At 40.0% G+C, this 26,466-nt stretch overlaps 1 protein-coding gene across 18 annotated transcripts in view; it reads right to left on the reverse strand.

Moving 5' to 3' along the window:
- Positions 1-26,466, reverse strand: part of myot (myotilin) — a 65,928-nt gene that overhangs the window by 5,113 nt on the left and 34,349 nt on the right. For 3 of the 18 annotated variants that reach the window (XM_062970318.1, XM_008104874.3, XM_062970321.1), the window contains 5 exons: positions 10,358-10,927; positions 7,342-7,498; positions 3,657-3,758; positions 1,588-1,637; positions 879-1,011 (listed from right to left, as the gene is read on the reverse strand). In XM_062970318.1, the coding sequence (XP_062826388.1) occupies positions 879-1,011; positions 1,588-1,637; positions 3,657-3,758; positions 7,342-7,498; positions 10,358-10,927 (1,012 nt within the window). The other 15 variants (XM_062970322.1, XM_008104880.3, XM_016991519.2 and 12 more) reach the window with 14 other exon arrangements.

Raw genomic sequence — 26,466 nt, forward strand, 5'->3', positions numbered from 1 at the left:
GCTCAACACAGTTGTGGAATGGAGTGTAAAAACAGAAAGAGTAGACTAATAAATAGTTATATTGGAAGTGGTTCAACTCAAGTATGGTTGGTGAAGAACAACAATTTAATTTTAGCGTATTCAATTTTCTAGAGTTTAAAATGTATTTTAAAAGAAAGCTCCTGACCAAAGAAAGTGTATAGTTCTCAAGATACAGAATTATTTAAGTGATGTTAGCAACGTGTGATACAAAACTAGGTCAGAAGGAAAGTTGACCGACAACATGGCTCGGCCAGGAAGTTCATGCCACATGGCTTGGTCCATTAGTGTAATGATCAGTGGCCTGCAAATGCCTTCATCCTTTCTGCTCATTACAGATTTTATCAACATGCAGGAAAAAGAAAGGTAACAAAGAACACTAACCCGGACCCAGAATGCAAACCAAAACTCTAAAACGTATCTAGAGAAGATGACTGCTCCAATTTAAAATAAATAAAAGAGAGAAGTAAATGCTTGTGACAACGAATGAGCAGGCTTCCAAAAATATATAATCCCTTTAGCCATATTCTAAATCCTTCTTATTGGGATTCTGTAATTAACTTATACAATGTGTTACCAAAAGATGTGGTGTGGACTGTAGCTTGGATGATTTAAAAAGATTAGGCAGATTTGTGGAGGATACAAGCAATCTGATTTTCTAAAACCACAGTTGGTCAATAGCCTTTACTAGGACCAGATATAATACCAGAAAATTATACCACTTTTTGCACTTACACATTTTGTTGGCATTCTGGCTGGCCAGCATTTGAAACAAGATAATGGTCTAGATGGAGCTTAGTCTGATTTAGCAAGGTATAAAATCCTATTAAAAGCATCTAATGCTAACATATTATTACTACCTTGAAATCAATCCTGCAGAATCGTCCTTCTTCAACTGTTATATCTTCAGGCACTTGCACAAAACGTGGTTGGAAAAACTTTTCCTGGATTGAGCCTTGCTCACTCCTTTCCCCTCTTGAAGTTGGCCTGCTCCTACAAGTACACATTTAAAAAGTCAACACTGCATTATTTCTTTACCACTACCACAACCACACTATCAGTGGATTAGTATTCTTGGTGGTGAGGACACTTCCCAAATAGGCAAAATTCGATTTCTAGTTTGGAGCCTTCACTAGAACAAGCCCCCACCCCCCAAGTATTCTGAAAACAACATTATTTCACATAACATGATTCCTATCCTTGTCTTCAGGGCATTGGATTTAATATCTTGTGCCTTGCAGTTTTCCATTAGATTTAGATTGAAGTCATTTGATTGCAACAATGCATTTTAAATAACAGTACTGCTGCTCTTAGAGGCAACTGCGTATGACTTGAAATGTGTGCCTCTAACTGCGTTCCTAGGCTGTACTTCCTAGGGAAGTAAGCACCAGCAAATGCAATGGGAATAGATTATAAAACTGGATAATTGAAGTCATAGCCTCACAACAATTAGGCCACTAACTTCTCACTAGTCCGTTTGCTAAACACAACTTTGCCATTTGGATCAAGTCTTGTATTATCACACCCCACAGAAGTCACCTTGCAGCAAAAGCTCTGCATATCGCATACCTTACTTGGGCTGCTGGAACTTGCAGGCGTGAGCTTTCCAAGTTCTGCTGCTGAGAAATGCAGAGAAGTGGCGAAAGAGGGAGAGACAGAGACCAAGAGAACGAGTTATCCAGTTATGATAGAGAGCTGAAAATATGTTAATTAAGCTTGCTGGAGAAGCAAAGAAATGATTTCTTATCACCACTTGTGAAATTTATTATTATTATTATTATTATTATTATTATTATTATTATTATTATTATTATTATTATGTTTATTTATACCCTCCTTTTCTCTCTACAACAGAGACTTGTTTACATTAAACCCAATACAATACATTTTAAAACCTAAAAATCTATAAATACTAACATAGAATTAAATATTAATGGCATTAAAACAGTTATAATATTTAAAATTGATTATAAACAGATTCAGAAATAAAACCACAGCACCCTTTGACTTGATTTTAAAAACCTCCTTTAAAAGCCTTCTTGAATATAAAGGTTTTAGCCTGCAAATGATACATATTAATACATAGAATCTATTTTAATACACCAGTAACAGTAAATGGAATCAGGATTCTTTTGTTACAAGGAGTAATTCAGTTCTTTCCACAGGTCCAAAATGTTTTGGCAAACAGGTAGCCTTTGTTAGAGGGTAGAGTACACCATCCCAGTGGAATATTTGAAATGAGAGCTAGGGACAAACTGTCCTTCAGCTGAGCAGGAATAGAAGTCAAGCCACTTTAATATTTAGCATTGGCAGGCGTTAAGGGCTGTGCGCACTTACAAAAGGGTACCAATGGCAATCAACACACATTAAACTGGAAAATATTTTCCTTGTTAGATCACAGAGCTAGAGCTAGCTAAGCTTTCCAATAACGTTTTAACCAAATCGCATGGCCTTTATGAGCAACTGGGACTTTTAAAACCCTAACTAATGAGATCCATTATAAATTTTCTGGAACAGATGGAATAGAATTCAAGACAAGCTATCATTCAGGCACAGAGATATTTCTGCCATTTTAGCAATGAGGCCAGTTAAATATAGGAAGTGCAGCACTGACAGTTCTAGGAATTTTATTTGTGGATCCATCACAGTAAGATATAAGCTCTGTGTCAAGTTAGTCACATCGGCCGATTACATTTTGGAATACGGTTTTTGCAGTCTAGCCAACTTTTAAATAAATATTCTCATAAACCCTTTAATGATGATTCCGATTCCTTGCACAACTTCATGACCTACTGCCTACCTGTATTTTTACATCTCTTGATAGTATTTTATGATTGTTGTCCAACAGAGAAGAATAAATCCTATGGCTGGGTGGCCATGGGCAGATACTAGGCAAAGCATAAACTACAAAAGTAATTCTCAACATAGTATCAATGTTTTTCGAACTATAGACTCTTCTATTTTCTCTATATAAGTGAAACAAATACCTTTCGTAGGACCATACTACTTAAATATTTTAACTGCAAAAAGTACGTAGTGCTTCCACTCAATTGTTCCATTTTCTTGCATGGAGAAAGAGAAGCAACTGCACTAAAGAAAACAATTTACCAGTCTATAGTTGGACCTTTTCCTCCTTCTGTGAACGTTTTATTGCCTCTGCCATCGACCTTCTGCAGCTTGAGTGTAGCACCATCACAATATCATGTTGGGCTTGCCCTACCATTAAACAGAATGAATCAGCTTCCTCAGGCAGTTACTGGAAGACATGATATTGTGATATGTGTGCCACAAAGATTGCTTCCAGACTCTGAAGCTATCTTGTTGTCCTATAGTGGAAGTGGTCCATCACCACCATTGAAGTAAGAGTCAAGCTTCAGTGGGAGGAGAAAGTAAGATATCTTAGGTCAGCCTTTATACCCTTTTCTTTTTTTCATTATTCCACTTCTCCTCTGTTTCATATTGGCTGCAGAGGGCCAGTAGAAGGACAACACGAGGATCAATCACAGCGATTTTACCAAGTTTCCTTGGGGCTCCTATAGTCATGGTTTATAGTCATTTATTTCATAAATAGGTTTGATTTGCAAGAACTGAAATGTGAGAGAAATATCTGGGAAATATTTTTTTTCAAAAGAGCTTACTTGTGAGTCCTGTGCATTTTCTTCACTCTGAGGTTCAAACACAGATGCAGCATTTTCTGGTCCAAGTAACCTGCGAGCCATTCTCTCCTCGTAGCTTAAACGCTTGACACAGACCAAGGAAAACAGGAAAATGTCAATTAATGGAAATCTGTGAGTGCTGGTTAAGACTTTAATTCCCATGTGACATTACAGAGGCTATACAGAAGAACACGTTTGTGGAACATGTTATATTCAGTAACTTTAAGAAGTGGACAATATAAGCTATCACTTTAATCACTATCATCTAAGCCTGTGGAAGCAATAGTCTCTGCTCTTCAGTATAAAGGAAGGAGTAGGAGGGCAGAAGGAAACAGTGAGCTGAAAGGCACTGTAAACACATATACAGACACCACACCATAAAATGATCTATGGTGTGACACTTGTCACTTGCCTTGCAACATTCAGCACCGTCCTGAGCCATGGTGCCAGTCCATTTTCCTACTATTTTTGTAAGGCAAGTGACAAGTACACATATCATTGATCAAATATTCACTTTCTCTGTGGGTCAGAAAAAATTTAAGGCCATTTTAAAAAAAATGCTCATTTTGACTTCCAAAAAGGGAGCTGAGCAAACAAATCAGCACCACAAGAATCATAGCCTTTATGCATTGCAGATAGTCTTGCCCTTCAATAGTGCCTTCCAAAGGAAGCTGGTCTGAGAAAACTGGGAGCTTATATTCTCTCTAGAGGATGTTTGCTGTATTCCTACAGCTGATTTTGATATTAAAGCACTGCTCAATTCAGGAACGTATATCATAAAGGAATATATCACAACATGACACTACCGGTAGGAGGAAATTACTACTTTTTAATTATGCAGAAGATTGTGTGACTTTTGCTAAATATTTCCAACATTTCTCTGAGGATGCCTGCCATAGATGTGGGTGAAACGTCAGGAGAGAATACTTCTGGAACATGGCCACACAGCCCGAAAGACATAAAATAACCCTATTTCCAATATATATTATTCCTCATTGATGAGAGAGCTTCACTTTGCTCTCATTCACACCCACAGAAAAGCAGCAGTAAATGTTTAAGCTATTTTACATTATCATAAATGTAATATTTTATGCTATAAATTTGAATTCATTATTCCTCTATTTTTGAGAAATACTCAGAGGATCATTATTTCCTACAATCCTACATATGCAGAACGGGATACAAAGCCAAATATAAAAGTGATTTGGTTCCATTCCATGAACAGCGCCATAAAAGTTCAGGACAACAAAAGCAACAATGTGTCAATTTATTTGGCCTGAAGATTTGCCTGGGGGAGTCTTCCTTGTTAATACGTGAAATAGATTGTCCTGTTCTGGGATGAGATGTGGGCATCTCCAAAACTTCTTTAATTGCTGAACATTGACACAATTACAAAGGCTTTATTGGTAGTAAATGTTTTAGCAGTATTAATAGTAAATGTTGCAGCAAATGATCCACAGCAGAGAAACATTCCAGTCCTTTTGGTGACTATGTCCTGCAACTCCTCACTGTCAATGGTGAAACTGGGGCCACCAAATAAATGTTGCCCAGGCTTTAATCAGCCAACAGATCCCCATTGCTGAATATATGGGGCACCTGGGTAGGGGTGCACTTCCCCAAGCTGTGGCCCATGGAAGATGCATCCTCAAGGATCATCCAGGGCAGAAGTAAAGAAAGAAACCCAAAGTTTACTAGCATGACCCATCTCCCCCTCATGGCTAGAAGAACTGTGGAAATTAGTTACACAGGAAAAATCATTCCCCTATCCTGTTTCAGTCTCAAACTGCCATTTTATTGCAAAAATTATCAATCAAGGTAACCAATATAACTTCCCTGAACAGCTTTTAAAGTTTGGCCAGGATGCTAACATTGTCCTTCAAAAAAAAATCTGCCTGGTGAGGGAAGCCTTAACTCACAACTTGAAGTATAGGTTTGTTATTTGTGGCTGCTTTGATAGCATTGTTACAATAGTTTTCACACACTGTGGAAACACTCTACTGATAAAATAAATAAAACATGGAATTAATTTCCTATATAAGATCTTTTAAAGGGAAGTTTCATCATACTGAGACTGGATTCAGCCTGGATCAGCTTGCTCAGGAGTGAGAGTAAATTACCACAGCACACATATTTACTAAAAGGGCTAGTTATAGAGGAACAGGTCTCATATCCATGAATTTCTGAAGTTTTGTCCCCACTGCAAGGGATGATACCAGTAGAGTGCAACAGAGCTTCTTTTAAGTAGCTATAAGTAGGGCAAAATGACATGTTGCAAAAGGATGAGGTAGTCAGTGAAAATAGCCACATGCGGAGTTCTTTCCTCCTGTTGTAACATGCAGTCCAAGTTACCTCAGTGTCCAGGCAACAACATAATAATGTGGCTTCTCCTTCATTCCCTGACCTCTTTCTCAACAGCTGCCCTGGGAAACAGGGAGCTGATGCCAGGACACAAATACATTGATCTAGGCATTAAACAGCCAGGACACAACACAGGACTACCATTTTAGGTACAAAGGAAGCATCTCCATGCTGAGTCAGACCATAGGCTTATCTAGCTTTTGTGACTGGCAGTGTCCCTCCAGAATTTCAGACATGTATTTTTTCAGCCTTACATATAGATGGCAAGGATTGAACCTGATCTACACACAAAGCACATGCTTTGATACGAAGTTACAGCCCTCCTGTTTTTTTGGGTTTTTTTGGTGTCAGGAACAACTTGAGTCACCCTCCTGTAATACAGTGGCATTCTTTTATTAACTAAATCAAAACATCCCCGGCTGTATAGTCCAGTATACATAGGTGGGATCTGAACCACAGGATCACGCTAACCTCTGTCTTAGTCTTACACACAGAATTATTCCTACAGACTCTGGCATCAACTATAAACCATAGATTTACATGCACAAGTGGCTTTCAATCAAATGTTAAGCTCTGATCATTCCAGAGACAGTAAACAGTTTCAGTGAACATTTCTGTTGGAAGTTTAGTGTTGCATCAACACTTGTATGTTGATGCATCTTAGGGACAGAGGCAATCTGCAGTACATGCTTGTTGTCTGGTTTTCACCTGTTTCTTAGATCTATGCAAATTAAGCGGCTTTGCTTCCTGCCTGTCTATAGAAGTCCTGCATATTTTCTCTTCTACTTCCTACGTAAGCTCATATATAACATTGGCTACACAATATTCTAGCTGTTGATGCCAAATATTCCTACAATTTCAACATATGCATGATCATATTTCCTCCATTTCTCCTTCTCTCACACACACATCAGCCTTAAATCGCTAAATTGGCTTAAAGCTGTTTTCAAAACTAGGTTGCTGGATTGTAGCACCCAGCATTCCTCACTATTGGCTATGCTGGCCAAGGCTGCTGGGAGTCTAAGGCCCCTTCTACACCGCCACATAATCCAGATTATCAAAGCAGATAATCCACATTATCTGCTTTGAACTGGATTATCTGAGTCTGCATTGCCATATAATCCAATTCCAAGCATATAATCTGGATTTTATATGGCAGTGTAGACAGGGCCTAAGAACACATATAAGTCTGCATGATTTCTGCTCTTGTTTTAAGGCATGAAAACATTTGGAAACCAAGACTGAGGCGAGCCAGTTCAATTGCTAAATTGCTAGTTCCCCTTGGCCAGTGATATTTACATCTTCTTACCTGGTTCCCGTTATGGAGAAGGTTATCTTTACATCGTAGTTTCCTTTCCAAATCTTGAATGAGGGCGTCTTTAGTTCCTTGTATCTCTCTGTCAGAGGTCTTTTGCACTTGCCTGGGGCTGCTGGTTTGTTTCTTATACATAGGCTTTGAATAACTGCTAATTTAAACAAAAGAAGACAGAAATTATTTCAGCATAACATAAAACTTGACACTAAGGATAATTCCAACAAATATGTGTCTGGCTCTTCAGCTGATGTGCGATATGGCTACCATCAATACAACATAGAAAAACCTCTATATGGTTTACCGTGTTGGCATAAATTTGTTGTTGCTGTGTGCTTTTAAGTTGTTTCCAATGCTCAGACCATTACATGAAATGAATATATCACTATAGAGGCAAGTAATTAAGGCTTACAAATACAAACAACTGAGCTGTAGAACTGGGTCATTCCTTATTTTCCATATGCTTTGCTAATTAAGATTGCAAAGTATAAGATGCATGGTCTGTTGCCTCAATGGAAACACTGATTATTTTTTATAGTTTGGAAGGCACATACACACGGATATACCTCACTGCTATACTTTGGTAAGAATTACGGAATTCCCTTTATGAGAAAAAAAAACCCAGAAACAAGCAGTGGTCTATAAAACCTATCTTACTGCCAAGAAGCCTGGCCAAAACAGAACTTCACCCTAGCCATCTTAATGATGGAGAGACAAGGAAATACTTAGACAGAATACTCCTGAGCTGGAGGAGAGAGCAGGACAATGAGGGGGACCGGCTGCCTTATACAGGGCAGAAGATACATTGAATCAATGGAAGCTTTGGAAGTCAACAGTAACATATGCCCATTGATTCAGTTAGTCTACTCTAAAAGGAAATTGGATTCAGTCCTTAGTTGCCAGCAATTTTGGTTAATATCTTGCTAGCAATTCTAACAGCAATCTTTGTGTGTGCACAGAATACAACAAATTAATCTTACAGCAGGATGGCACAGAAAATCTGCATACGTATCTGCTCCAGTCCGAATCAACCGTTTTTTCTCTATGTCAGTGGTTCTCAACCTGAAGTCCCCAGATGATTTTGGCCTTCAACTCCCAGAAAACCTAACAGCTGGTAAACTGGCTGGGATTTCTGGGAGTTGTAGGCCAAAAATATCTGGGGACGCAGGTTGAGAACCACTGTTCTATATCTTATCAGACTTTCAGTTCATATATATGTTTATCTACAATTATGATCAAGTTTCACTGGTTGCAGTCAAGCTTAATTTTAGGCAATTGGAACTACAGTCATGATATTGGAGATAGATAAAGATTCTCTTGCTTCACAAGATGCTTGGCTAAAACATGAAAAATTCTGTGGGGAAAATATTATGAAATATAGTGTCCACATTTTATTGTAATGTTTCTCCTAGAAATATGTAACACCTGCCCCTGAATTCCCTCAAGAGAAATCATATTGATATGCCCAAGTCTCTCTTTTTCTGTGAGTATGCATGAAAGAGAACAGCATGAGTGTTTTCAGTCCTATTGTTGTTATGATACATTCCCTCTTCCATTAGTCCTCTGTGCCCCTCAAGCATTATACAGAATTATAAAGAATGGGGTATAATTACTTTTCACTGCAGAGCAGGAAGAACAAGAGCAGTTTGAACGTTCTTGGCCTGTGAAGTACCAGCAAGTTCCTGAAACATGAGCTAGGCAACAATTGGAATAATTCCTATTCTGAATGCGCACACACACTTTTTCCAAGCGTTACCTAGCTCATGTTTCAGGAAAGTTGGCTTTCATTAAACATTTCAAAGGTTTTAAGAGGTGAGAAAAAACCCTTCTTCCATTTTCCACAACAAGAATTCCATTTGCTTTTCTCCTATTCTGAGAAAAAAAAAGTTCAGAGAAGCAATGTGTGCCATGTAGGAATAGGATCTTGCATTGAAACCATTGAATATTTCCATTCTGGACTAAATAATAAGAAAATATGAATCCTATTGACCAGTCCCAATGAGAATACATCAACTGAATCTGTTCTTGAATGGATAAGTAACACAGAAAAATTCCATTGATTCAATAGGACTACTGTATTCTAGTTGGGATCAGGAATAGGATTTGGGTCATATAGAAGAAACAAAGTGAGGAGGCCTAGCCCAGCCTTCAGAGATGTTGAACTACAACTCCTTTAGCACCAGCCAGGAATTACAGGAATTGTAGATTAATTTATAGGATGCCAAACTGGGATCTCTGCTCTAAGAGGAAGAATTGCTGAAGCTGAAATCCTAAGTATTACTCACTCACTTGGGAGTAAAACCAGCTTAACACTGTCAGACTTAACAGCATTAAAGAGGATATGTCTGCAGAGAAGTAAATCACACCATATATTGTATATAACATGTGCAACTCCTTAGGATTGCAGCTAAGTTGTTTAGATAGGTTAGACTATCTAAACAACTTAGGTGAAAATACAGATCAGATGCTTTTAAGCATATGGTTGTGTCCTGATTTTTTTCTTTAAAAAAAAACAACAGGCATGAAACCAAACATATTTATTTGTGTTAAAACACGGTTGTTGTTGTTTTAAATCAAAGAAACCCTGAACAGACATGGCTTTTACCATGTTTGCTCCTTAAGATTAGACAACTGCTCTTTTTAAAGAAGCCATGGTGAAGAGAATTCATATTTTATGCATTTGGTGCTTTGTGACTGCAATTTTTTCAAAATTTTGGCCGGATTTTGCTTTTTCTCATTTTAGGTTTTGGAAATATTAGGTGCCAAATTCCTCCCATCTTTTATCATTTGAGGGAGAAAAGAGACCCAAATGAAGGAGACTTCTTACAACGAAGGGCACTCAAAATACCCACCTCTTGACTTCCCCTCCTATGGCTGTATCCAACACTTAGGCTGAATACAGTATACCCAGAATGAGACAGGATGTGGAGGGGACACACTTGTTGCACCACACTGGGAGGGTTTCAAAAGCTGGACATACACACAGTTGAAAGCAAGGGAAAAACATACTTACTTTGATTCCACCGAGGGTGAACCTTGGCTACTATACTCAAAGTGGGAGGGCAACACGGAGCAAAGGAAGGCTGCAGGGGACTGGTTATGCATGGATGAAATCCTCTGCCCAGATGTTGAGCTAGCAGGAGACTGCGCGGAGGCGGGTGTTACGGGAAATGAAGCACTATATGAAGGCGAGGAGAGTGAGATTGGCGAACTCAGCGATGAAGAGGAAGAGAACTTCTTCTCGTTAGGGTTACAAGGCTGGATTAGGATGGAGGACTGCTTAGTTGGCCTGCTGGGGAGCGCAGTGGAGGTGTCTGGTCCTGGCGGCTGCGGCTTCCCTTGATATGTATTCTGAGACTGGATAAAGTGTTTTGGACGTTCATAATTAAACATGCTGGGTTGATACATAGAGGACACAGATGGGAGGTTACTGACACTCATAGGGACGCTTTCACAATGGTCCTGCGCTTTAGAAGATGGCAATAGGTTTTGAGTAGGTGGCTGGTAAGAGTAAGATGATAAATTTTGCTGGCTAAGTTCCTGGGTGGAACACAGCCCCTGGCTCTCTTGATGAAGATAATCCCTTTAGGAAAACAATACAAATAAAACATAAAATAAATGGCATAGCACAATGGTTAGGTAGATTTCATCAAATTAGAAGGGAACCAATGGATAAAAGAATCCAAACCCCATTCAAACAGGGTATTTGGTATCTAATGTATCCTTGAAAAAATCCCCTGCTTTTCTTTTGATTGTTATTTTTACAAGCTGTGTCTTAAACATTGTTTGAATGTTCAGCTCTTCTGAGATAAACTAGTGAATGCTGACACTGAAAGCTATTGTCAGCATGCATCTGTGTTTTAACACACATACCATACACATACTTGCCCATGATCCTTCAGGGCGAAAGGCTGTCTCCTATTAATCTAGGTGTCATTTAAGCACAAAATAAACCCTTGCCTACTGAAATTAATGGAAATGAGCTTCTACCGCCTGACACCCATAGTCACCAGTAAAAGACACATCTTGCCCATTAAATTATCTAAAACCTCAATACACAATACAGTGGTTTACCATCATTTAGGTCTCCAAATGACCATGATTACTTGCCCAGTACAGGAAATACTAGTGACAACTGTTGAACTCGCTGTCTCTTCTAGCTTTGCTACAGAGGCGTCACAATTTGCGTGGAACTAGAAGGAATGCATAATGAACAGATGGCAGAGAGCTCATCACCAGTTCCCCCTTCATTACAAGATAAGCCTCTGGCTTTTGTGGGTCAGAAAATAGCCTTGAAATTTTTAGCATAAGCCCAGCAGCCAGAAATCTAAAACAATACTGAAATGCACAAAATGTTCCAGTGCAAGCTAGTGAAAGGCTTTAGACTTAGATTGTTGCAATATTTTTTAAACCAGAAAGTAGATCTGAATCCCTAATAAATCTATGAATTATTTACAATAGATCAGCTGGGGTTTCTGTCTCTGAATTACTTAATGACAACAAATCAATTCCTCACCCATTTCACTGTACTGTCCAAACTGAGAAAAGTTAGATTTTGATTTGGAAAGACTCTGTTTGTTCAGTTCAGATAAAAATTCTTTCATTTTAAGTATGTATCTTTACTCCACACTCTGGTTCATGGATCTCAAACACAAAATAGACTCAGAAAAATCAAAGTGCGCCCATCCCTGACGTTAATATATCAATGGATCTTCTTGAATATACTATGTGAATTTTCCAAACTTGTCTATAGTTATAAATACAAGGTATAGTCTTATTAGGGAGCCTCCGGTGGCTCAGTGTGTTAAAGCGCTGAGCTGCTAAACTTGCAGACCAAAAGGTCCCAGGTTCAAACCCGGGGAGCGGAGTGAGCACCCGCTGTTAGCTCCAGCTTCTGCCAACCTAGCAGTTGGAAACACCTGGGGACCCACAGGTTGAGAACCACTGATAGAATTCATGCAGTTTGGTATCACTTTAACTGCCATGGCTCAGAGTTATGGAATCATGGAAGTTATCGTTTTACAAGGTTTTCAGCCTTCTCTGTCAAAGAGTATTGCTGCCTCACCAAACTACAAATCTCCATAGCACTGAGCCATGCCAGTTAAAGTGGTGTCAAATTGCATTACTTCTATAGTGCTGATACATCTTGAGAGAAGGGCCTGACCTAATGGCATTAGGGCCCAGGCAGGCTCATACTGGGAGATCCGGTCAGCCACATGTCCACATTATATGAATATGCTGACCTTTGCAGTAGTATCGCTAGAACACACTGGCCACGGTGGGAGTTGTTGAACTACTGCTGAGACTTATCCATAACTGCCTACAAAAGAGTATGTCCAGATAGAACAAAGTGATTTTAATATACATCAGAATATATTTTATACATCCCCAAAACATGAGAGAATTCTGATTTACAATCTGAGCAAAAAAGAAAAAAGAAAAATTGGCCACCCAATACAACCTACCATACATGTTACTGGGAAATTACTTGTATGGCAAGTAATGTTTTTTTCATATAGAAAGGATATAATTTTCTTGCAAGTACAGTAGAGTCTCACTTATCCAACATTCGCTTTTCCAATAGTCTGGATTATCCAACGCAGTCTGCCTGCCACCCGGATCCACAGCTGTTTCTCTAGGCAGCAAGGACTGAACTTTTTACAGATTTAATTTTCAACAATGTTGTTACTCTAAATTCATTTTATGCAATTCTATCTTTATTTGTAGTCAATTTGTTAGTAGGCAATGTTTTTGTAGTCAATGTTTTCAATACATTGCGATGTTTTGGTGCTAAATTTGTAAATACAGTAATTACTATATAACATTACAGTGTATTGAACTGCTTTTTCTGTCAATATGTTGTAAAACATGATGTTTTGGTGCTTAATTTGTAAAATCATAACGTAATTTGACATTTAATTGGCTTTTCCTTAATCCCTCCTTATTATCCAACATTTTTGTTTATCCAATGTTCTGTCGGCCCATTTATGTTGGATAAGTGAGACTCTACTGTAAATATACAAGAAAACTATAACCTTTCCATATAAAAACACACAATGTAGGCTCAAGACAAGGTTGAGTGAGAGCCCTTCCTCACAGCCATATAACCCAGAATGTCAAGGCAGGAAAGCCCACATTATTTGCTTTGAACTGGGATATCTGAGTCCACACTGCCATATATTCCTTCAAAGCAGAAAATGTGGGATTTTATTCAATTGTCTGGACGGGGCCTGAGAGAAGCTGCAGTGGGTGGGGTGGCTAACCCTTTCTGCCCCACTTGCCTTTCCCCCTTGAAAGCCCTCCCACCAGCTGTTTTCCTTCTACAGGGTTCCAGATCAGCTGTTTTGCTGCTATATATATGTAAGTACAGTACGTTGTCTTCCTTTCACAGGAGAACCTAAAGTAGGTGCCATGAGGTCATACATTCCGCAAAGAGATCAAATTATTGGGGAAATCTTTCAGGTGAAATTGAAGTAATTTCCCCCCTCCTTTTGAAAACAGATGTTGCAAGTAAGCTACAGGAGCTTCTTATATACTCAAATTTAATAATGAATCATCATCAACATCACCATCCTTTGCAGACCACATTCAAGAAAAATGACACCAGGACCAGATCTTAGCATCTCACCTTCAAAGGTTGAATGTTATTCCTAAAATTAAATACCACCTATGCCCAAATGAAACTTTTGCAAAGTTCACCAGAGCCAGAATGTGAGACTTTGCAAAAGGTATACATAAAATGAAAAAACCTGGCATTTCATCACAAAGAAAAAGCAGTACTAAGGGTGCATCTACACCAGGCATGGGCAAACTTTGGCCCTCCTGGTGTTTTGGACTCCAATTCTCACAATTCCTAACTGCCTACCAGCTGTTAGGAATTGTAGGAGTTGAAGTCCAAAACACCTGGAGGGCTGAAGTTTGCCCATGCCTGATCTACACTGTAGAATTCATGCAGCTTGACACTGCCATCAACCTTCATGGCTCAATGCAATGGAATCACAGGAGTTGTAGTTTGACAAGGTCTTTGGACTTCTCTGCCAAACAGTGCAGATGCTTCACCAAACGACAATTCCTCGGATCCCATAGAAGTGAGTCATAGCAGTCAAAAGTGATGTCAAACTGCATTCATTCTCTAATATGGACACCCCCCCCCCAGTATAATTACACTTTGATAATGATACACAGAAAACTCAAAAGAGATAATAGGAGTAGTCAACAGAATAGCAACTTTAGGTCTCTTTTAATAGAGAAAAAGAGGGATTTAGATATAATAAATAATAATAGAACTAATAGCTATCTGGACATTTCCTAAAAAATAGGATTTCACTGCCCCCCATGCAAAACTAACAGCATAATCCAAACAACTACCTGCAGAAGTTAAGTCGGCTCAAGTTCAATGAGTTATCCTTAGAAATGGTGCTTACTTATAGTCGAGGGCTGTAGCCCAGCACCTTGCATGCAGAGGAACCAGAGATGAATGCACCGTTCCTCTAAAGCGGTCCAGTTCCGCAAAGATAGTCCTAGTGTAGACTGTTGCTCCAGACACGTGAGAGCCAGACGCGAGGGAAGGCACCAAAGCGGGTCTTACCTAGAATAAGCAAACGAAGGCGCCGCCACCTGAGCCCTTGCTAAGCAGGTTTGGGGGGGGGAAGTCGGCCATTCACTAACACAGACTCCACTCATAGTAGCTCTCCGCTTAGTATTAATAAGGCCGGGGACTTTTATCGCCTGCCAGCCAATGACATGGGAGGCTCTGGCTCCAAGGTGTCAGCATAAAAGTCCCCTCTTTTCCCGATTCTGCCTGCGCAAAGGCAGGTCTACACTGTGGAATGAACGCAGTTTGGGACCGCTTTAACTGCCATGGCTCAAGGCTATGGAATCCTGGGATCTGTAGTTTGCTGAGGCACCAGGAAGGCTAATTGCCTAGTGAAACTGCAACTCCCATAGTCTTGAACCATGGCAATTAAAGTGGTCTCAAACTCTCACAGACTTCGATATCACACTACACTGTTATAGCACTATTATTTCACTTTAATGCCATGCCTATAACTTAATGGTGCCCAAGGGCTGTGTGGTTGAGAATGCTAAATGGCCTTCCCTAAACTGCAAATTCCAGAATGTTACCATGTTGGTTAAGGCCAGTGTCACACTGCACTAATTCTACACTATAGAAAGGATGCGGAAAAAAAAACTATAATCTTGAGAGACTTTGGCTAAAAACATTACTATTATCATATCTATCAGGGAGCCCCACTGAGCTGTTATAGAATCATAGAATAGTAGAGTTGGAAGAGACCTCATGGGCCATCCAGTCCAACCCCCCGCTAAAAAGCAGGAAATCTCATTCAAAACACCCCCGACAGATGGCCATCCAGCCTCTGCTTAAAAGCCTCCAAAGAAGGAGCCTCCACCACAGCCCTGGGGAGAGAGTTCCACTGACCGAATGGTTGATGGCTCGAATCTGGGGAGCAGGGTGAGCTCCCACTGTTAGCCCCAGCTTCTGCCAACCTAGCAGTTCAAAAACATGCAAATGTAAGTAGATCAATAGGTACTGCTCTGGCAAGAAGGTAACATCACTCCATGCAGTCATACCAGCCGCATGATCTTGGAGGTGTCTACGGACAACGCCGGCTGTTTGGCTTAGAAATGGAGATGAGCACCACCCCCAAGAGTCGGACACGACTAGACTTAATGTCAGGGGAAAACCTTTACTTTTACCTTATCTATCTATCTATCTATCTATCTATCTATCTATCTATCTATCTATCTACTTAGTTACATTAAATTTAAGATATTTTAGATAATTGATATGTTAGTATATCCTAATTAAATCTGGATTGTTTATATAGAAATAAATAAATTTTGTGTAATGTTTAAAAAGGGAAGAAAGGAGGATAGTGACACATAGTAAATGTTTGCCTACAAAATACTAATTTGCTAACAGATCAAATTTAACAGATTTATTAGGTAATAACTAAAATTAGATAAAAGATTTAAAGCAATCTCATAAGATTAATAACAATGAACTTTTAATGGTGAAGAGCTGGGGGAGAAGACAGGAAGAACATAGGATAATACAAAAAGATACAAAGATCAAACTCAAAATTAGAGGGCAACATTTCTCCTCTCTTGGATAATATGTCTAACTGTAACTGATATGAAGAAATAGATGTATAAATTTTAACTGGGTTGCTGTGAGTTTTCTGGGCTATATGGCCATGTTCCAGAAGCATTCTCTCCTGACGTTTTGCCCACATGTACGGCAGGCATCCTCAGAGGTTGTGAGGTATACTGGAAACTATGCAAGTGGGGTTTATATATCTGTGGAAGGTCCAGGGTGAGAGAAAGAACTCTTGTTTGCTTGAGGCAAGTGTGAATGTTGCAAATGGCCACCTTGATTAGCACTGAATGGCCTTGCAGCTTCAAGGTCTGACTGATTCCTGCCTGAGGGACTCCTTTGTTGGAAGGTGTTAGCAGGCCCTGATTGTTTCATGTCAGGAATTCCTCTGTTTTCTGAGTGGTGTTCTTTATTTATTGTCCTGATTTTAGAGTTTTTTTAATAGTGGTAGCCAGTATTTGAAAACACAGAAATGCTGGACCACTCTAACAACCACCATGTCAGACTACACACACAGAGAAGCGATTGAAATCCACAAGCATGTGGACAATTTCAACAGAAAGGAGGACACCATGAAAATGAACAACCTCTGAGGATGCCTGCCATAGATGTGGGTGAAACGTCAGGAGAGAATGCTTCTGGGACATGGCCATACAGACCAGAAAACTCACAGCAATCCAGTGATTCTGGCCATGAAAGCCTTTGACAAAATATCAATTTTATCTTTGTACAATGTTCCCCCTCTCCCTCCAATCCCCTCCCTCTGCCCACACTAGATATTTGTAAAGACTTAATTCACTAATAATAACTTCACTACATCCACCTTCTTTATTCTCTTCTTATTCTTCCCCCTTGACTTTCCTAACCCCCTTTTGTGTGGAAAAAATTGGAAATGTTCTATAAAACATCAAAAAATCTACTTTCTACATTGTAGAATCAATGCAATCTGACACTACTTTAACTGCAGTGGATATACTATAGAATCATGTATGGTAAGTCATCTTTTTACAAGTTTTGTCTTCTCTGCCAAAGAGTGCTGGCCCCTCACCAAACTACACCTCTCATAGTTCCACAGCATTGAGCCACCGCAGTCCATGGGGGTGAATTGCAAGACAGACTGAAACCAGGGCTGTAGTCAAGGGGGGGGGGAGGTTAAGGGTTCAAACCCCCCCCCCCCCCGAAAATTTTCAGGTTTAAAAAAACTTGGTTTACTTATTAATTTCAACTGGTTAACTAAATCCCCATGAGTGTTCACTGAAGTTTATCTGCCTTGAGTGTCTACTGTTGTTTATCGATGGAGCCTGATTCTAAATTATTTTGTGTTATGGAACTACTCTTCATGATTCGCTAAAAAAAGTACCCCCCCCCCCCCAAAATTGACTGAAATCATTACCTTTTGCTCATGACAGGGACATATGCGTGAAGACAATGCGAAAAGAGTAAAACCAAGCACAGCCCATTAATTTCCCTTGTTGTAGTGGTAGAATTGAAAAACACAGTTCTGTTAGTCTGGAATATCAATCTTCAAAGGGATCTCGTAACACTCTAGACTGAGGGTGAATCCACAATCCAAAATAATGCAGGTTCGGAAGACAGTTTAACAACATTATGACACTGCATTATACAGGGCCCCTGGGTGCATTCACACTGTAAAATGAATGAAGAACTTGTAAAACTGCAACTCCCATGATTCCATATCATTAGGCCATAGCAAGTAGTGTCAAACTGTGTTAACAGTACCATGTAGACCAGGCATGAGCAAACTTCAGCCCACCAGGTGTTTTGTACTCCAACTCCCACAATTCCTAACAGCTGGAGTCCACAATACCCGGAGGGTCGAAGTTTGCCCATGTCTGATGTAGATGCACCCTAAGATAAAGTTGTTAGCTTAAGCTTTCCTAGACTGCGGGTGGAATTAATGCAGCATGTCACGGCTTTAACTGCTCTGGCCCAATGCTTTGGAATCCTGGAGTTGTAGTTTTATAGTCTTTCAGCTTCTCTACCAAAGAGGGCTGATTCATCACCAAATCACAATTCCAAGGATACCATAGCATTGAGCCATGGCAGTTCAAGTGGGGTCAAACGGCATTTGTACTACAGTGTAGATGCACCCTGAGTCTATAAAAGATTATCCTACCAACTTGGTTCCTTCAGTCTGCTTCCAAAGCAGTACTAGACCCCTGTTTTGGCGGTTCCCCTTAAAACTAAGCACGAGGGGACTTCGACTGTGAAGCAGAGGCTCCTCCGAGGCACATGATCAGGTTTCACTATTTCCAACCTCTCCTTTTGTACCATCCCCTCTGGAAGAGAGTTTCTGCAGGCCTTCCAACTGGCTGGGAGTCGCAATACGTAGCTTTTTTTTTTTTAAACAAAGCCACCTCAGCCCTCCTGAAGAAACAAAAGGCTCAAGCGTTGGGGTTTCTGATTCACACGACCAAGCCTAATTGCCAACAAATGAGCCTTTTGCTGCCACCTCCGGTCACCCAGCCTGGGTTTTGCATCACAGCACACTGACCCCGATTTGAATGCCCCTCTAACAGGCCATTCCAGAGCCACTTTTCTCCCCTTGGCGCAGGCCACTGTAGCTCCTCCATCAATCTATTTAACGCCCCATTAAAACTCATTTCTCCAGGTTGTTGGGTGGTCTAATTTAAATCACGGCAAAGAGCCCCACACAATATACAAACCGAAGAAGTGCCAGCACAGCATCAAATATATGTATGCAGAAAGTCAGAAGAGTTAAAACCACAACACAAAGACAACAAAATCCTATACATTATGGTTACATCTTCATTAGGCAAATCAAAAATGCAGAATATATTAAGCAAGCTTTGGAAGCCCAGAGGTTTCTTCATCAGGCATAAAAGCAGGTGACAATGGAGAGCCAGAAAACTGCATCTTTCTTGAGATTTTAAAGGTGCTATTTACAAGTGCATTTACAATGTAGAATTAATGCAGTTTGACACTACTTTATCTGCCATGGCTAATGCTATGGGATCATGGGAGTTGTAGGAGCCCCCGGTGACATAGTGGATTAAAGCCTTCTGACTTGAAGGTTGGGTTGCTGATCTGAAAGCTGCCAGGTTCGAAACCCACCCGGGGAGAGTGTGGATGAGCTCCCTCTATCAGCTCCAGCTCCATACGGGGACATGAGAGAAGCCTCCCACAAGGATGATAAAAACATCAAAAAAAATCCGGCCGTGCCCTGGGCAACGTCCTTGCAGACGGCCAATTCTCTCACACCAGAAGCAACTTGCAGTTTCTCAAGTGGCTCCTGACATGAAATAAAGGGAGTTGTAGTTTTAGAAGGTCTTTTGTTTTATCTGTCAAATAGTGCTGGTGCTTCAGCAAACTACATCTCCCATGATTCTATAGCATTGAACCATGGCAGTCAAAGTGGTGTCAAATTGCATTCATTCTGCAGTGTAGATGGACCTTATGACAGCCTTGGAGAGTAGGTTGATGCATGTAGAGGCTACATCTTTTTTGCTGGCTATATTTTGACTGGGGACAAAAATAGTCAAAGCAAAGTAGTAATAGTTTTAAACTCTTCCCAAGCCTGGGAGGACACAAAATCCTACTAGCAAAAGAATCTAAATGCTTTTGTACTTTGTGAACCAAGCTTGGAATCGTTACTTTTGGATTACAGCTCTCCCAGTCAGCATGGTAAACAGGACAACTCCATGGAAACATTGCTAGTGAAATTATTTATTAAAATATTTATATCCTGCTATTCAGGGATGGAGAGGGGGCAATGATCCAGGCGACTTAGCACAACTTGATCTACAAAAAAGACAGTACCAAGTCTGACTCAACCCGCTGAAACTTTTAAACACTCTTCAAGCAGCCCTGTGTAGGTTTGTCACAATTGGGTCATTTGAATCATAGAATCATAGAATCATAGAATAGTAGAGTTGGAAGAGACCACATGGGCCATCTAGTCCAACCCCCTGCTAAGAAGCAGGAAATCGCATTCAAAGCACCCCCGACAGATGGCCATCCAGCCTCTGCTTAAAAGCCTCCAAGGAAGGAGCCTCCACCACAGTCCGGGGGAGAGAGTTCCACTGCCGAACAGCTCTCACAGTGAGGAAGTTCTTCCTGATGTTCAGGTGGAATCTCCTTTCCTGTAGTTTGAAGCCATTGTTCCGTGTCCTAGTCTGCAGGGCAGCAGAAAACAAGCTTGCTCCCTCTTCCCTATGACTTCCCTTCACGTATTTGTACATGGCTATCATGTCTCCTCTCAGCCTTCTCTTCTGCAGGCTAAACATGCCCAGCTCTTTAAGCCGCTCCTCATAGGGCTTGTTCTCCAGACCCTTAATCATTTTAGTCGCCCTCCTCTGGACGCTTTCCAGCTTGTCAACATCTCCCTTCAACTGTGGAGCCCAAAATTGGACACAGTATTCCAGGTGTGGTCTGACCAAGGCAGAATAGAGGGGGAGCATAACTTCCCTGGATCTAGACGCTATTCCCCTATTGATGCAGGCCAGAATCCCGTTGGCTTTTTTAGCAGCCGCATCACATTGTTGGCTCATGTTTAACTTGTTGTCCACGAGGACTCCAAGGTCTTTTTCGCACACACTGCTGAATATTACTATGACATTAGTTGCTGTGGCTACATCCTGTTTTCCAGCTACTCATGCAACTGATGCAGAAACCAAGTGTCTGAAAACTGATCTGGACATTGGCTCCACTTGAATATCCGACAGTTATCTGGACGCATGATTGAGGAGATATAGGACCATCTAACACAAAATGCACCTCCAAATCTCAATCACCGGAACCTTCTGCAAACATATAAGATAGATCTTATATGCATTAAAATGTATGTGTTAAATTACTCACATCTAGTCCAACAGTGAATCTGATTGCCTCTTTAAGAGAAGATGTAAATTAGATACAAGGCTAAATACCACCCATGGACTAATGATACTTAAACCCGGGTGATCAAAAACTAAGTTATTTATGTAGCTGTCAGTTAGCATGAGAGAGAGGACAGATGTCCCTTCTACACTGCCATATAATCCAGAATATCAAAGCAAATAATCCACATCTGCTTTAAACTGGATTATCTGAGTCTGCACTGCCATATAATCCAGTTCAAAGCAGATAATCTGCATTTTATATGACAGTGTAGAAGTGGCCAAAGATACCCCAAATATATGTGAGGTGGCTAGTAGACTAGCCTTTCCCAAACTTTAGTCCCTGGATGTTGCACTACGAATTCCATCATCCTCATACAGCATGGTTGGAGGTGAGGGTACCAGTGGACTTCAATATCTGAGGCCCTATGCTTAAGGAAGGCTATTCTGAGACATTTGTCCTAGAAAAAGGGAAGAAAGTATGAGAGTTATTGAAAAAATACCATTACTATTTTACCCAAGGTAGGCTTCACACTAAAATTTAGATACCAAAGAAGAACAAAAGTCAGTTGTAACATAATTTTTAATTCAAATTGCATTCTTTCATTAAGCATCATGCTTCATCAGATGTTCATGTGTCCTTAATTTTTAAAAAAATAGACACCATTTTAAATATATAAAATATCTCTGTTGCCAATTGGAAATCATCCTGTGCCTCAATATTCTGTCCTTTAAAGTTACACATCACAATAACAAATGTTGTGGAACACCCATTTAATTAAGAACAGTCCAGTTCTTTATGATCTACACAGTCAAAGGTTTTGCTATAGTCTATGAAACAAAGGGTGATTTTCTTTTGAAATTATTTGGTGCATTCCATTAACCAACAAATGTTTGCGGTGTGATCCCTAGTGCTTCTTTCTTTCCTGAACCCAACTTGCACATCTATCATTTCACACTTTATATATGGTAAAAACCTTTGTTGTAGAATTTTTAGCATGGCCTTGCTTGCATGGGAAATTAATACAGCAATCGTCTTATTAATGTTTCTTTCTTTCTTGGGGACAAAACATTTCCAATCTGTGGGTGATTATTTTATTTTCTATTCTTGTTGACAGCTTTTAGTTAGAATTGTAGTATATTCTGTCTCTATTTCTTGGAGCAGCTGTATTGATATGCCATCTAGTTCTTGGTGATTTAGTTCTCCCAAAGTCTTCTGAGTGCAGCTTCCATCTCACTTTCAAAAATTCATCATCTTCATATGCTTCTTGCTTATATTAATTTGTTTCCTTTATGTAGTTCTACTGTGTGTTGTTTCCATTATCTTTTTGTTTCCACTTGGTCATGTAATGTGCTCCCTTGCCAGCCATAGAGCATCCCCACTCTTGGTTTAAATTTCCCTTTGGTTTCTTGGAGCTTGTGGAAAAGGTCTCTTGTTCTTCCCTTTTGTCGCCTTCCATTTCTCTGCACTGATTATTATAGTAGATCTGTTTATCCCTGAACACAAATTTCTGAATGGTTGCAATCAGGGTTCTGACTATTTCTGTCCCTCTTTATTTTCACTTTTTGTCTATCCTTAACTGCTCAAAGGGTTTCATCTGCCATCCATGGAGGGTTCTTTTCCCTTTTGGCTGCAGATCATGTCCTTCTACTTTCCCTCCTGACAATGTCCCTGGCTTCAGCCCAGTGTTCTTCTGGCTCTCCGTCAATTAAGCTTAATAGTAATAATCTCTTTTGTATACAATCTTTACATTCAAAAGAAATATCTTTCAGGTTGTTTTTTGGCATAAAAAATGTGACATATTTTACTGTATGTAGAGGCTTTCACACTTCTGTTCCCCAAAACAACCTCTGGATTGCCTCAACTAATATCCTTCTTCGCCAGCAGACTGCCCCACACAATTATAGTATTATGATTCTGCTTTAATTGCCATGTCTGCATCCTATGGAATCCTGGCATTTGTAGATTGATGAGACTAACTAGAGCAGGGGTCCCCAAACTAAAGCCCGGGGGCCGGATGCGGCCCTCCAAGGTCTTTTACCTGGCCCCCACTCTCAGTTTTAGACTTAGGCTTGCCCAAAGTCTGAAATGACTTAAAGGCACACAACAACAACAACAATCTTAATTAACTTGACTATCTCATTGGCCAGAAGCAGGCCCACACTTCCCATTGAAATCCTGACAGGTTTATGTTGGTTTAAATTGTTTTTATTTTTAAATATTGTGTTGTTCTTTCATTGTTGCTTCTGTTGTTGTTTTTTTTTGCACTACAAATAAGACATGTGCAGTGTGCATAGGAATTTGTTCATATTTTTTTTCAAATGATAATTCAGCCCCTCAACAGTCTGAGGGACCATGAACTGGCCCTCCACTTTAAAAGTTTGGGGACCCCTGAACTAGAGAGATCTCTGGCTTAGAAGTCTAAATGCTCCTTCCTCAACTGCCAACATGTTGTAGTGCTCTGAGCATTGAACGACAGTCTGAGGACTACGATTTGGATCCTCAGTCAGCCCTGTCACTGGTCACACTTGTCAAAGGTTACACTGAATGACCTTTGACAAGTCACACTCTCTTAGCTTCAGAGGAAGGCGAAGAAACCCCCCCATGACAGGTTTGCCTTTGGTGTGTCCATAAACTGAAAATGACTCAAAGGCATACAATAAAAACATCATCATCATCATCATCATCATCATCATCAACAACAACAACAACAACAACAACAACCAGTCTTGGGATTACACAAGTCAGAAAAACAAAGGTGAATGGAATCCTAACACAATAATTGCATTGTGTGAAAGAGCCCTGCAGGTTGGAAGTGGAATGAAATAGAGTGGTTAGAAAAGGAAAAGCAAGCAAACCATAGGTATAAAAAAAGTATAGGCGAAATTCTCTGTGCCTGGACAGGTCATCTCTGGGTGCATACTTGAAAGGCTATTTTAAAATGACCTTAGTAATGGAACAGAGCACTAGTTATAGACATCAACAGGGGAATCTGAGGTGTCAGTGTCGTGAGGGTTGGGCACAAACATGTCCCCTCCTTACTGTTCAAGAACACATTTCAGTTTGTCTTCTCCATTTTTTTTTGGGGGGGGGGGAGTCTCAAACAGGATAATGAGAACTAAGCAGGCTCAGTAGTCATGGGATGCTGACTGTTGGAAGGTAATGCAAGAAAGTCAGTGGGAGAGATCTGAACAGAATAGATGGGCCCCAGATCAGCCACACTCCCCATTGCAACAGGTCCTACCTGTACACTTTAATTTCCCTGTAAACACGTTTCTATCATTGGTAACCATCTAATTCCTTTTTGTGCCATGCATGAAAGGCAAGGCGAAATGATAATTGCAGTGTTACAATTTCTCCAGTAAATCTAATCTAGACAGCAAAGAAAACCAGTAGAGACAGCACATATATTTAACTGGAAACAAAAAGGAGATGAACTCCATGTGTTTATTCCCTTTAAAAATCCTTTGTTTTGACCTATATGAGGAAAGGCTTGAGAGGCTAAAACAGAACATAAATACAACCCTATTATAAATATTAAATGTTTTTTGTTTCGGGGGAAAAATCAGCCTAGCCTAATATGTCATATGGAACAGCAACCAACACTTTTAAGATTCAATTTACTGTAAACCTTTACAAACAAATCATAGAGTACAATGAGGTTTTACCAATTATTTTGTGTGTGAGAGATGCATGAAGAGGCCCTTAGGACATCATCCTACATACCCTTAATAGAGTAAGCCCAAGCGAACTTAAACATTTTTATTTGTGAAAAAAACACACAGAGTTAAAGTCGGTGACTTTTTAAAGGACTTGCAGTGGCTCAGGTCCCCCCACCCCCCGTCCCACGAAAGGCATTTCCAACATTCTGCATAGCATAGTAGCCTAGCCATAAAACTTTGTTCCCCGCTTTCTCTTTTGTTACTAAGTAATATTTTGCACTGAAGTGACAGCTTTTTATGAATTGTTCCAGTGAACAAGTGTGTGATGGTGTCATCTTATTTTTATCCCTGGAATGTTATCAAAGGCAGCCTGTGATCCAGAATGGATCCTACATTTCCATGTGATCCGGCTCACAGAATCATCCTTCAAAATAACCAGCTGCAAGGACAACTAATTCTGATGATATGATTCATGTGTATGTATCCCAAGGATGCCAAATGCTGGAACTGACATCACCTTTTGGGAACAACTACCAAGCACAGGAGAAGGCAGCAAGCTATTTTCATCTTTGGACATATTTACTGAAATGACCTCTGTATTCCGATTTGAGTCCTGGAACTGGGGAAATAACTGGTGTCCAATTCTTTTGTTACAGCCTGTTCAATAACAGCTCAAGGACATTTAAATTAACCTGGACAAGATGTGGCCTCTGAAACGAGCAAGGCTTTCATTACATCTTTTCAGTTTTAGTCATTTAGCTTTGTTATTACGAAAGACTGAATAATCAGTGCTTCATTAGCATGGTATTTCAACATCAGCATCTTCAGATAGGCAGTAATTTGGGGCATGAGGCCCATATAACATAGTGGTTTGAGCATTGGACTATGACCAAAGATCAAAGTTGAATCTCTGTTTGGCCATGGAACCAATTGAATGATCTACTGCAAGTCACATTTTCTCAGCCTCATGGGAAGGCAAGGGTAACCCCTCTATGAAAAAATCTTGTCAAGAAAATCTTATGATACATTTCATTTAGGGTCCTCATGTGCTAGAAATGACCTAGAAGGCACACAACAATCCTACGTAGCGTGAAATGTGAACAGATTGCACAATCACACTATAGCTGATGTTCGTCCACAGTGATTGTTTAGGTTGGTGTAGTATGGATTGACCCATGTATTTGTCAGAATGCAATGCGAGCTAGAACCAACATTTTGGATGCCAGTTATGGCTCACATTAAGTGGCTATGTAGAAGCACCCTTAATCCCCAAATGCAAACACTCCACAGAAACTAACTATTACTGCAATGGTTATATTACTATTACTGTAATCATTCTGCAGAGAAATCTCATATTAAAAATTATTCCACTTACAGCTTAGAATCATAGAATCATAGAGTTAGAAGAGACCTCATGAGCCATCCACTCCAACCCCTACCAAGAAGTTTACTTGTAGTGGTATGTTCAATAACAGGTTATTA

Source organism: Anolis carolinensis, chromosome 2, assembly GCF_035594765.1.
Source record: "Anolis carolinensis isolate JA03-04 chromosome 2, rAnoCar3.1.pri, whole genome shotgun sequence".
Taxonomy (NCBI): domain Eukaryota; kingdom Metazoa; phylum Chordata; class Lepidosauria; order Squamata; family Dactyloidae; genus Anolis; species Anolis carolinensis.